The 13,278-nt window shown below is 39.7% G+C and overlaps 1 protein-coding gene across 1 annotated transcript; it reads left to right on the top strand.

The window, feature by feature from the left end:
* Nucleotides 1-1,478: 1,478 nt before the first annotated feature.
* On the top strand, nucleotides 1,479-11,511 carry LOC311240687 (uncharacterized protein; the record flags this gene model as incomplete). The annotated part of the gene is made up of 5 exons (XM_084329260.1): nucleotides 1,479-1,522; nucleotides 1,711-4,008; nucleotides 5,439-5,525; nucleotides 8,740-8,822; nucleotides 9,742-11,511. The coding sequence occupies 2 exons, from the start codon at nucleotides 1,479-1,481 to the stop codon at nucleotides 3,758-3,760; spliced, it is 2,094 nt and encodes a 697-aa protein (XP_084185386.1). The 3' UTR covers nucleotides 3,761-4,008; nucleotides 5,439-5,525; nucleotides 8,740-8,822; nucleotides 9,742-11,511.
* Nucleotides 11,512-13,278: the final 1,767 nt, after the last annotated feature.

Here is a 13,278-nt window from a genome sequence, read left to right as displayed (position 1 = left end):
AAACCTGCATTATATTATGTTTATCAAATAATAGTGGACTTTTTGTACTTCATATGATTCTTTAGATTAAGCTTAATTATTTTTTCCTTTTTTTGTTATGTTTACACAGCTGGATAATGTCTATAAAGCACAATATGGACGCAGTTTCAATCGAACTGTGGTGAAAGGTTTCAGGTATGGAATAATGTTCTTGATCATGTATTTAAAATATGAACTTGTCAAATTCAGATTTAAATTAATTAAAAAAAAAAAATGTATATTGAAACATGAAACATCAACAAACTGAATGCTGTTAAAATATTTCTATTACAGTGAAGGATCAGTTGTGGTCAATGTTGAGCTGATATTCAACGATGTCAGCACAATACCAAATAACAGTGCTGTGGCAGAAACTATGGTGCAGGCTGCTTCCAGCGGGAATTTCTCCCTCCCTGTGAACACATCTTCTATAGTTGCGACACGTAAGACAATTTCTTTCTTTCAGTACAGACAACCTCTGAATTGATAAGTAGTTCAATGTGACTATAGGTCTTCTCTTACTGAGAGACTGGGGGAGAGAGAAATAAGTGGGAGGAGACATATCCATTTATACTCGCCACCTGGTAGTACCCCTGAGTGTCTCCGCCTAGAGCGCCCTCTAGTGGAAACAGTTATATATGGAGTTATACAGTTACTAGTGTAAACAGTTATATAGCCAGTTAGACAGTTACTAACAATCCTACACAGAACCTCTGCCTTGAACAACCACCATTAGTTGATGCAACTTTAACATCTATCATTAACTTCAACAACAGTCAAGGCAACATCATCATCATCACTACCACCACCAACAATAGCGGTCATGTCTACAATTGATGTTCCAGCTACAACAACACCTGCCCCACCACCAGAGCCAAAAGTGCAGCTGGAATTCAAGCTGGAACAAACATTCACAGCAGATCTGGAAAACACATCTTCACCAGCATTCCAGGCATTATCAACATCAGTAGCTTCAGCTGTAAGTCAATGTGTAATATTTATTCAGCTTGAAAGAAAAAGATAAAGGAAATCAAATATAATGGCATATTTTATGAACACATCCAAATAATAATTTCCATATCCTTAAGACATTATGTATTTATGAATTAAACCTGCATTATATTATGTTTATCAAATTAATAGTGGACTTTTTGTACTTCATATGATTCTTTAGATTAAGCTTCATTATTTTTTCCTTTTTTTGTTATGTTTACACAGCTGGATAATGTCTATAAATCACAATATGGACGCAGTTTCAATCGAACTGTGGTGAAAGGTTTCAGGTATGGAATAATGTTCTTGATCATGTATTTAAAATATGAACTTGTCAAATTCAGATTTAAATTAATTAAATTTTTTTTTTATATTGAAACATGAAACATCAACAAACTGAATGCTGTTAAAATATTTCTATTACAGTGAAGGATCAGTTGTGGTCAATGTTGAGCTGATATTCAACGATGTCAGCACAATACCAAATAACAGTGCTGTGGCAGAAACTATGGTGCAGGCTGTTTCCAGAGGGAAAATCTCCCTCCCTGTGAACACATCTTCTATAGTTGTGACACGTAAGACAATTTCTTTCTTTCAGTACAGACAACCTCTGAATTGATAAGTAGTTCAATGTGACATTTTGTTTTAAATAACTTGGAATGTTTAATTGTGAAAAAATCTGCTTACCCACAATACCAGGCACAACAACTTCTGCAGCCACCGTCACCACAAGTGCATTGACCTCAACAACAGCATACACCACAACACCCTCTGCAAGCATCACCACAAGTGCACTGACCACAACAGGGCCAGCCACAACGACCACTGCTGCCACGATCATAAGTGCATCAACCACAACTACAAAAGGGCCAGCAACAATGACGTCTCCAGGAATCACCACAAGTGCACTGATCATGACCACAACAGCGCCAGCTGCAACAACCACTGCTCCCACCACAAGTGGGACACCAACCACAACAAGCACTGTAGTCACTACTACAAGTGCACCTATCACAACCACAATGGCACCATCTACAACAACCACTGCAGACATTACTACAAGTGCATCGACTACAACCACACTAGCACCATCCACATCCACAGCAGCCACTACCACAACTGCACCTACCACACCAGTGTCTACCACACCATCCACAGCAGCCACTACCACAACTGCACCTACCACAACCACAACAACAACCACTGGAGACACTACTACAAGTGCACCTATCACAACCACAATGGCACCATCTACAACAACCACTGCAGACATTACTACAAGTGCATCGACTACAACCACACTAGCACCATCCACATCCACAGCAGCCACTACCACAACTGCACCTACCACACCAGTGTCTACCACACCATCCACAGCAGCCACTACCACAACTGCACCTACCACAACCACAACAACAACCACTGGAGACACTACTACAAGTGCACCTATCACAACCACAATGGCACCATCTACAACAACCACTGCAGACATTACTACAAGTGCATCGACTACAACCACACTAGCACCATCCACATCCACAGCAGCCACTACCACAACTGCACCTACCACACCAGTGTCTACCACACCATCCACAGCAGCCACTACCACAACTGCACCTACCACAACCACAACAACAACCACTGGAGACACTACTACAAGTGCACCTATCACAACCACAATGGCACCATCTACAACAACCACTGCAGACATTACTACAAGTGCATCGACTACAACCACACTAGCACCATCCACATCCACAGCAGCCACTACCACAACTGCACCTACCACACCAGTGTCTACCACACCATCCACAGCAGCCACTACCACAACTGCACCTACCACAACCACAACAACAACCACTGGAGACACTACTACAAGTGCACCTATCACAACCACAATGGCACCATCTACAACAACCACTGCAGACATTACTACAAGTGCATCGACTACAACCACACTAGCACCATCCACATCCACAGCAGCCACTACCACAACTGCACCTACCACACCAGTGTCTACCACACCATCCACAGCAGCCACTACCACAACTGCATTTACCACAACCACAACAACAACCACTGGAGACACTACTACAAGTGCACCTATCACAACCACAATGGCACCATCTACAACAACCACTGCAGACATTACTACAAGTGCATCGACTACAACCACACTAGCACCATCCACATCCACAGCAGCCACTACCACAACTGCACCTACCACACCAGTGTCTACCACACCATCCACAGCAGCCACTACCACAACTGCACCTACCACAACCACAACAACAACCACTGGAGACACTACTACAAGTGCACCTATCACAACCACAATGGCACCATCTACAACAACCACTGCAGACATTACTACAAGTGCATCGACTACAACCACACTAGCACCATCCACATCCACAGCAGCCACTACCACAACTGCACCTACCACACCAGTGTCTACCACACCATCCACAGCAGCCACTACCACAACTGCACCTACCACAACCACAACAACAACCACTGGAGACACTACTACAAGTGCACCTATCACAACCACAATGGCACCATCTACAACAACCACTGCAGACATTACTACAAGTGCATCGACTACAACCACACTAGCACCATCCACATCCACAGCAGCCACTACCACAACTGCACCTACCACACCAGTGTCTACCACACCATCCACAGCAGCCACTACCACAACTGCACCTACCACAACCACAACAACAACCACTGGAGACACTAGAAGTGTATCAACCACAATAGCACCATCCACTGCACCCACCACCACAAGTGCATCAACAACAAGAACCACAATGGTGCCAGTGAGAACAACCCCTGTAGCTACCACCATAAGAGCAACAGCTACAACAATCAAAGAAGTCATCACCACAATTGCACTGAAAACAACCACAATAGTACATGCCACAAGATCTTCACCCCCACCAGTCAACGCAACGTCACCACCAGTTTATGCAACTTCATCCCAAACAGGTAATACAACTTTACTACCAATCATCACATAATTCACTACAAGCAAATGCAACATCACCTCCAGTCCACAGAACTGTCAATGCAACCTCACCTCCACCTAGTAATACATCTTCCCTCCAATGTATACACCTTCACCAACAATCAATTCAACTTCACCCAACCCATATATTGCCACTGTGTCACTACTTGATGCAGCTAAATTACCATTCAACAAATCTTTACACCAGTCTGTGCAAGTCCACGGTTGGTGAAGTCTATACACTGTATTCATTGTACATAATATCCAGAAATCTCTTTCCATGTTTTGCCTTTTTTCTTTTTTTTATCCCTGTCTCTCCTTTGAGCTAGTAAGATAAATTCTGATGATGGAAAATGTTGACAAAGAAACATTTCTCCCCCGACACTAATTTGTAAGGTACATTTTGTACTTAGCATTACCCTAGAGTCTAGAGACAATGTGATTGGTTTTGAGGAACAAATAAACAAACCAAAATGTTTTCCCACCTAGTGCGCAATGATAATGCCACAAGGACTAGAATGGGAATAAGGTCTAGGACTTCCTTGTGTTTATCCTTTTGACATTTTCCAACAATACAATGCCTCCTGGTCATCGCTGCTTCTATTAGTTATTTATATATATGTAATATATTTTTACATAGCACGTTGATTAACGGGCGAACAGGCAGGAAAAAAGTTACTGGAATCCTCTGGAACACGGGCAAACAGTAACCAGGAATCTTCTTCCTCACGGGCAAAAAGTAAACAGGAATCTTCTTCCTCCCGACAAGAACGCTGCCGACGGGCAACGCAGCAAACAGGGGGTCTGAGGGTAGCGGGGTGAGAACACAGGCATCCTCCCATGGAGTAATAGAGAGCGATGGCGATCCTCACCCCAGGAACGAGGTCCATGTAGAGGGGGTAGGGAAATAGCCGGCACGACATCTGGAGTGGGAACACTGGGATCCTCCCGTGGAGTAATAGAGAGCGAAGACAGTGTCCTACTCCAGGAAACGGTGACAGGTGGTGATGTACAGGGGTGGCACGACGTCTCACACCGGAGACGTGGCAGTAGATGGTAGTAACAAGAACGACCCAACAAGGAGTGGAGGGGAGTCTGCAATACTAGTACTCTCCCGAGCTGATTGCAAACTCCTCTCAGGTGCGTGAAGCAGAAAAACGGCACGCCCCCTCGTTGGGCTGCATGCAGAATTCCTCCAGCCCTCACACCGTGAAGGAAATAATCATGACATCCTCTGCCCAGTGTTTTCTTGCCTTTGGTGTGGTCCACTGGTTATTAAGGGTCTCGCTGTATACACTGTATATAAATTTTTCTCAGAAGCTCAAATGCCATTTTCTGTATGTTTTCAGCTTCTGCTGTGAGTTCCTTATATTTCTTACAAGACATGAATGTAATTTGCTTAATATTTCAGTGTTGGCGACAACAGTTCAGCCAACTACTCCTCCTCCATCTACCCTAGACACCACTCAACCAACCACAAATGGAGAAACGCCTTTAGGTGAGTGTAAATCCATAAATGTATTATTATGTCCACGGCAGGTGAGCCTATCCGAGGATATTATGATTCAGTAGTGTCTGTGTGTCGGTGAATCTGTGTGTGTGTTTGTGTTTGTTTGTGTGTTTTTCTGTTTTTGTGTGTGTGAATCCGCGCAATATCTTGCAAACTATAAAGCCGATCAGCCTGTGCTTTGGCGCAGAAAGTTAAAGAGGCACAAGGATTAGTGTGTGGGAATATGTTTATCAGGCAACGGCAAGTATTTTTGGGGAATTAATTGACTTTCATGTAGTCCTTTTTGTAGTTGTGGTACACCTTTTTATCACCAGAGGGCAAGTTTTTGTGAAGCGGTACCGGGCCGAGAAGTATTTAACGTCGCACAAATAGATCAATACAGTCCGTATTAAGTGATGTTGTGTTTCTGTTTCAAATGTAGCCAAGAGTAAAGACTAACCCTATCAAAACAGCAGTCAAAGTGTATATTTTCAGCACTACGTTTGTTTAGCAATGATTTTATGTGCTATTAGTGAAATATGAGCTTATAAAAATATCTGCGCATTGCATTGGAAATCCGATTATTTAGACAGTAGAACATGCAAGCAATCATGAAATCGTTGTAGTCAAGAGAAAGAGGAGACTCAGGGCTTTCGATGGACGTCTAAATTTCATAAAACTACACTACCCAGCTCACACCTGCCGATGACAAAAAAACATTTCTTACAAGCATTGACTGGAATATCCTGTTTATATCACAGGTCGAACAAACCTCAACACTATTGCCATAAAATACAACGTATATTGTTTCTTTACCTTTCTGTAAACGTCTAGGAAAAAAAGGCGTCACAATCCGGTGATCTTTGACGCAGCTATCGCCATTGTTAGGATAAGGACTTCAGCTTCTCCTACGTTGCATTCGGAGGAAAGGAATCGATGAGAGACGATGAACTCTTTAACCTCTTGGCTTGGTTTATTTTCAGTTAGACATAGACACCTGTAGCGTGCTGCGTGCACCTGCTACAAGAGAGGCAGGGAGGGAAGAGAACTGAACAGGTGGACACACCCTTTTTATCAGCTTACCGTGAAGACACAAACGTGCGCCTCTACCTTGCGCTTGAGCGCCCCACAGTGTTAAAACAACAGTATTGCACTCTTAATATACATTGAACACAACAGTATATCTTGGCACATTTAGTACAACTGAGGCCACTTGTATACATTTACTCTTAACAGCCATTATACAAAAGTAACTGTACTTTTGTACAGTTTCATTTGCGGTCTTTGCTGCCCTCTATCGGGGTGCCTGGTGGTATTAAATCCAGATTTAACCATTGGAAAGAGGAAATCTGTGCCGATCCATAGACATAACACTTGGCCATAATAAGGTCATTTATAGGCCTGATATTCTATATTCATATTTCATATTGCATGTGTCCGGATGGCAAAATGCAGTACTGTATCTACAAAAAGTCCTGTAAATGATCTGCCCTTTTTTTATTTGCTTAGCTTTTTAGTACACTTGATCTCAAGAAGGTGCTGAATGAGCTCAGCGGCATCTTTTTGCTTTTGGTCAATGTTAGCACCATGTGACTGGTGTGGTATTTGTTACGATGCATTAGCACACCAATATTTGTCACCAGAAAATGGCATCATGCTTAAATATGAATTAAAATAATATTAGTTCAGGTGTGATTTATTTCTATTAATTAAAAGTTACAAAATGTATTAAGACGATAAGATAAGATGATCCTTTATTCATCCCCTTGGGGAAAGTCGGGTCTCAACGCAGCATGGGGGGGGGGGGGGGGGGAATACAGGGTGGGCGATACATAGCTTCACAGTCCTATACAGTCCAGTATCTATATACACTATAGATACACTTAAAGTATAGATACAAATACAATATAATATAAAAAGAGTACAAACACAAGATAGTCCAGTGACTAAACCAACATTACTTATTGAATCATAATATTAATCATAGTGTTGTGGACCAATACCTTTTTAGCATTTATGCAGTTTCCACTATGTGTATTACATTTTCTTAAAGGTATCGGAAATGTATGCCTCAATAATAATCTCTTATCAGTGCTGATTTGGAGTGCCAAGTTATGTATCCATGATTTGAGTAAGCAAAGTACAATAATTCTGTTAATAATGTGGATGACTTATTGATTTATTGATGTCAGCAATTAAAACTAAGTTTTATGCACAAAGAAAAAGTGGTAATCACATTTGTAAATGTTATGGCTCATTAACACTAGCACAGCCGACAAGGGGTCAAATGACCCCTAGGCATTTTCAATAAATGTATCCTCGTCACTCGGTCGAGCTCCAGCTCTGTCACTCAATGACTTTTCCTAAAAGTACCCGTTTTATCTGGCACGGAAATTTCAAAATGACTTCAGGAAAATGTAATTAGAACGTTATTCCACATATGGGCCGTTGGAACAGACAAAAGTCACAGCACTTTGCGAGCGTCTAGCGCAGGGGTGGCCAGCCCATGGCTCGTGAGCTGCATGTGGTTCTTTGCCCGTCAATGTGTGGCTCTTCCATCCCAAAAAAATTTAAAAATAATATTTGACTTTTATTTAATTTAAAATGTTAAAAAAAAAATGTATGTCACTCAAACCTACATTTCATTGTGGTAAACCTCATATTTTTATATTCAGAGGTAATTATATAGTTTACACTGTTTATTTTTCTCATATTTCTCATAATATGCTGTTGGGTCATCTGACCCGTTCCTGGCGGGAATTAGTGGCATTTTCTCCATGGCTGTGCTAGTGTTAAAGTACTGAATTTTGCCATCCGGACACAAGCTATTTGAATTATAATGCAATTTGAATATATAATATAGAAAATCAGGCCTATAAATTACCTTATTATGACCAAGTCATACATCTATACAATCTCCTCTTTCTGATGGCAGTGTTAAATCTGGATTTAGTCATTTCCTCGCGTGACTACTCACCTTTTTCCGATGCAATACACAGAGAATTCACATTATTCAGAGAAACTTTTAAATCATTGGTAAACAAACGTAGTACTGAAAATATACACTTTGACTGCTGTTTTGATAGGGTTAGGGTCTTTACTCTTGGCTACATTTGAAAAAGTAACACAACATTAATGAATATGATCTGTATTGATCGATTCATGACGAGGACAGCAGGGTCCACCAATTGGCTTAACAGGTTGTGTCATTGTTTGTCAACAGGGTATGTGCTTGGATTGAGGATGAAACTGAGCTCGCTGACTGAGTTGACAGACTCTTACATAAGCAACGTTGTCTTAGATCAGGTAACATTATTGTTGTTCTACTTAACACCATTCATTGTTATTATTATATTTCTTTCATAGAGGAAGTTGTGACATCACAGCCTGATCTTGCCTAAAATATGTAAATAAAGTGCTAATCAACCACAGAAAAAAAGGTACATATTATATGTTATGTTATAGCCATAAGTAATATATTGACATAATTACGAAAATGTACAATGTGTATTTATTTATTACATATAAGTACATATATATATATATATATATATATATATATATATATATATATATATATATATATATATATATATATATATATATATATATTCAAAACGTTTGAGCTCACCTGCTGTTCAAACCCGTTGTTCAACCAAACGTAAACATAACTTATACAAGACGTAAATATATTACTTATGGTTATAACATAATGTACATTATGTATCTTTTTTCCTGTGGTCTATTAATAATACATATATCATATATATTATATATATGAATACATCCTTCATGAGTTCATATTCATCATTTGGGAGTAGTTAACTACATGTATCTCAATTACTAGTTTAATTACAATTTGCAGTAGTTGGGTGGTATAGTTTAACTATATTAAAATCTCAGTAACTTTTACAGTAGTTGAGTGCTTGTGTAAAAGTCCCGGCCACTTAGGAGACATATAGAGTGTTTTCATCGTCTAATACTTTTGTTTAGCATCTTTGATAAAGAATAACATTATAATACATTGCTGTGTGTGTGTGTGTGTGTGTGTGTGTGTGTGTGTGTGTGTGTGTGTGTGTGTGTGTGTGTGTGTGTGTGTGTGTGTGTGTGTGTGTGTGTGTGTGTGTGTGTGTGTGTGTGTGTGTGTGTGTGTGTGTGTGTGTGTGTGTGTGTGTGTGTGTGTGTGTGTGTGTGTGTGTGTGTGTGTGTGTGTGTGTTGATCCAGATACGTACAGAGCTGATAAACCTAGGGCTGCCATCAGATTTCACCCTCCGTCTTCAATTTGTTCAGAGATGACCTTCCTCCCTGAGTGGAGGAAGAAGAGTTGTTTGAGGAGGAGGAGGAGGAGGAGGAGGAGGAGGAGGAGGAGGAAATTAACAAAGATCAAATGGAATCCCTTACAAAAAATATCATGATACTACCAGCTATTAGGGCTGTCACATTATATTCGAATATCGAATTAAATGTCGAATTTACATAAAACACCAGATTCTAACATGAACGGAGAAAAAACTGAGTTTTGCGACATGCAATGTCGCAAAGTGTTGTTGTTGCTGGCAGTTGGCGCGAGTGTTTGAACGTCTTATCTTGTGAAGTTATTATACACAATATTGGCGACGAGGATTATGGATTCTTTACTCTCACATCTCTCTCCATTCCTCGCCCTGCCTGGCGAGTCACCAATTCTGTGCATTCACTGGCTGGAATCTTTCGACACATTCATAATAGCCGCCGGGCTAGCCGATGCCAAAGACGTGAGGAAGAGAGCCCTGCTAACATGAGGGACAACGGATTTTTCGGACTCTCGGAAATGCACATAATTATGGGGATTGTATCACGCTGCTGTCTGGAGTCTGGACATTTCTCTGCTCGACAGAACGTGATGCTCCGGCGGATTGTTTTTCGTCAACGACGACAGTAGGCGGGTGAGTCGGTCCAAATAATTACTGGTCATCGTTATTTTTAGTCTTGCAATTTTAAAGACCTTTTTTGACACTGAAATTCGAATTCGAATTCGAACTAATCTACAATTCTGCAACGAATATCGAATTTGATTTTTTTTTTTTAAGTGACAGCCCTACCAGCTATACAAGGCAATATACTACTAACCATACAAGGCAATACTACTATCTATACTAGGCCATACTACTAACTATACTAGGCAATACTACTAACTATACTATAGCAAATACTACTTAGTGCAGCATGTACACTATCAAAATAAAATAGTTCTGAAACCTCAGAGGTGATGTAAACTACTGTATGCTGCTACCAACTAGGGCTTGATTGTTGCTATGGATTCTTTCTTACTGCGGTGAAAAAGCAATGTATCCCCACGGTTCGCCGGTTCACCGCCAAGGCCAACGGCAAGTTTTTCAGTGAAAATGATTGAATGAAAACGTAATGATGGTAACTAATCGATAATTATTGTGTTTATATGATAAGCTTACATCACACACCATATGCACTCCTGTAACTTTCACTAGCAAAATGATGGTAATGAGCTCAACCCTGCGGTAGGTATGACCGTGGTGTTGTGGTTATCGTCACAGCTCTACTACCGACCAAAGGAAATCTAATCCTTAGACAGCTGCCATTTATAGACTTCCAACTTATGCAATCCTCTCACAAACACCAGTTCTCATTTCCTGGTTTCAAAACATGATCAAGTTGTTTCAAACCACTCTCCTCAAAATACAATATATAGGCAAGCACACAGGCTGCATTCACCGCATGAAAGCCAATCATGACCTCCCAATCCAATGACATCACTTCCCCTTTGTGGGACCCAATTTCAATGTTTACTAAAAGTTAAATGATACAATGACTCATTGGCCTTGGCCAAAAAAAAAAAAAAAAAAAACATTTATATTACATGCATGGTGTTCGGGTCCTGTATGTAAGAAAAGTGTGAAAACAAAAGTGTGTAAATTGTAAGTGAAAACAAGTAAACATGGTAAAAAGGTTAATAAAAAGGTTCACTGTGTACCTTCACTGTCTGCGTACATCTTGTTTCATTCATATTTTTCAAGATAAATGTGATTTATTCCATTCATGTCTTGATTATAACAGATTATTTTATTTTACAGGAATCACATTTTATCCCAAAAAAAGAATAGCCCTTTTATTGATAAATGTTAAGGCCTATCAATCGATTTAATTATTGAATCACGTTTGTTTTTATGTATACATTTCACATTTTATGTACCTAATCTTTGACATGTTTAATACTCTTATCAACATGGAAGCGAACAGATATGCTTGCTTTATGCAAATGTATGTTTATTAGATAAAGTAAATAATTAAAATGGTAAATGGACTGCATTTATATAATGCTTTTATCCAACTTATGCCTCACCCATTAACTCACACATTCACTGACGGCGGATACAACCATGCAAGGTGCCAACCTGCTCACCGAGAGCAGTTAGGGGTTAAGTGTCTTGCTCAAGGACACTTCGACATGCTGTCGGGAGAAGCTGGAATTGAACCAGGAACCTTTCGATTACCAGACGACTGCTCTACCTCCTGAGCCACTGTCATCCCCTAAAATGACAAATATTGTCAGGAAAAACAAAGGTACTGTATTTAGCATAGAATAAATGTTGCAAATAATAACATGGTAAAGCCCAATAGGCAAAAACAGCTGGCCATAATGACCTGCTAAATGTAACATACCATTACTGGTTTTTTTAACATTCAAACCAAACGATGGACCTTAGTGCATTGCAACAACAGACACATTGTACAACAGTTACACTGGTCAACTTAATGTTTCATTACGCAAAGATCATTCCCTGGATTCCTTGCACTTCTAAAGCAAATCATAATGTAATTGTGTCCAACCTCACACAGGGAAGAAATATTTCGAAGTTATCTCTCTACCATTATTTTCATTGTCTGGGCATATTAATAATTAAAATGTACTCTGAAATGATTGTCTGAAGAAATCGGTCACCAAAATTAAATGTTTTTTTTCTTGATATATATGAACTGGTATGACTGAGTGTAAATGTTTACGTAAATAAAATAAAATAAATATATTTATTTATTTATTTTGTATGTGCGCTATGCGTCACAGAAATGAGTGGCACTAATTAAAGCATTACATCACGCGCAGGAGTGGTACTTTCTATAGAAGCAGCTGGGAGGTGCGCTGTTTTAAGTGAGCGTGGATTATTGAATTGATTGATTGATTGATTGATTGCTAATTTTATTACTGTCCGCCTTGTTTCCAACTAGTTAAGTTTAGGCACTCTTTCGAAGTCGCTCTCTTTCGAAGTTGGTTAAGGTTAGAGTTTGGAATCAGGGCTGGTGGTCTATTGCCCTGCTCTAAAGACAAACTCTAACCTTATCCATTTTTGACCAGCGTGTTGACACTGTTATTGTTTGTCTTTTAAATGTTTGTCCTACGATTGTGTCAAAATAAAGTATTCAATCAATCAATCAATCAAAAACCTTAACCAACTTCGAAAGAGAGCGACTTCGAAAGAGTGCCTAAACTTAACCAGTTGGAAACAAGATGGACAGTAATAAAATTAGCAATCAATCAATCAATCAATTCAATAATCCACGCTCACTTAAAACAGTGCACCTCCCAGCTGCTTCTATAGAAAGTAGGTAAAAAAATAAATTAAAAAAATTTGCAATCAATCAATTCGCGCAATTTTTATTTTGTTCCACAATGACTCATGACCCATCAATTACATCATCCAACATTGTTTAAGAAACTAAGACATTCACTGTGACAGAATCGTTTTT

This window comes from Notolepis coatsorum (genome assembly GCF_963971535.1).
Source record: "Notolepis coatsorum genome assembly, chromosome: 14".
NCBI lineage: Eukaryota > Metazoa > Chordata > Actinopteri > Aulopiformes > Paralepididae > Notolepis > Notolepis coatsorum.
This window is presented reverse-complemented; position numbering and strand designations above follow the sequence as displayed.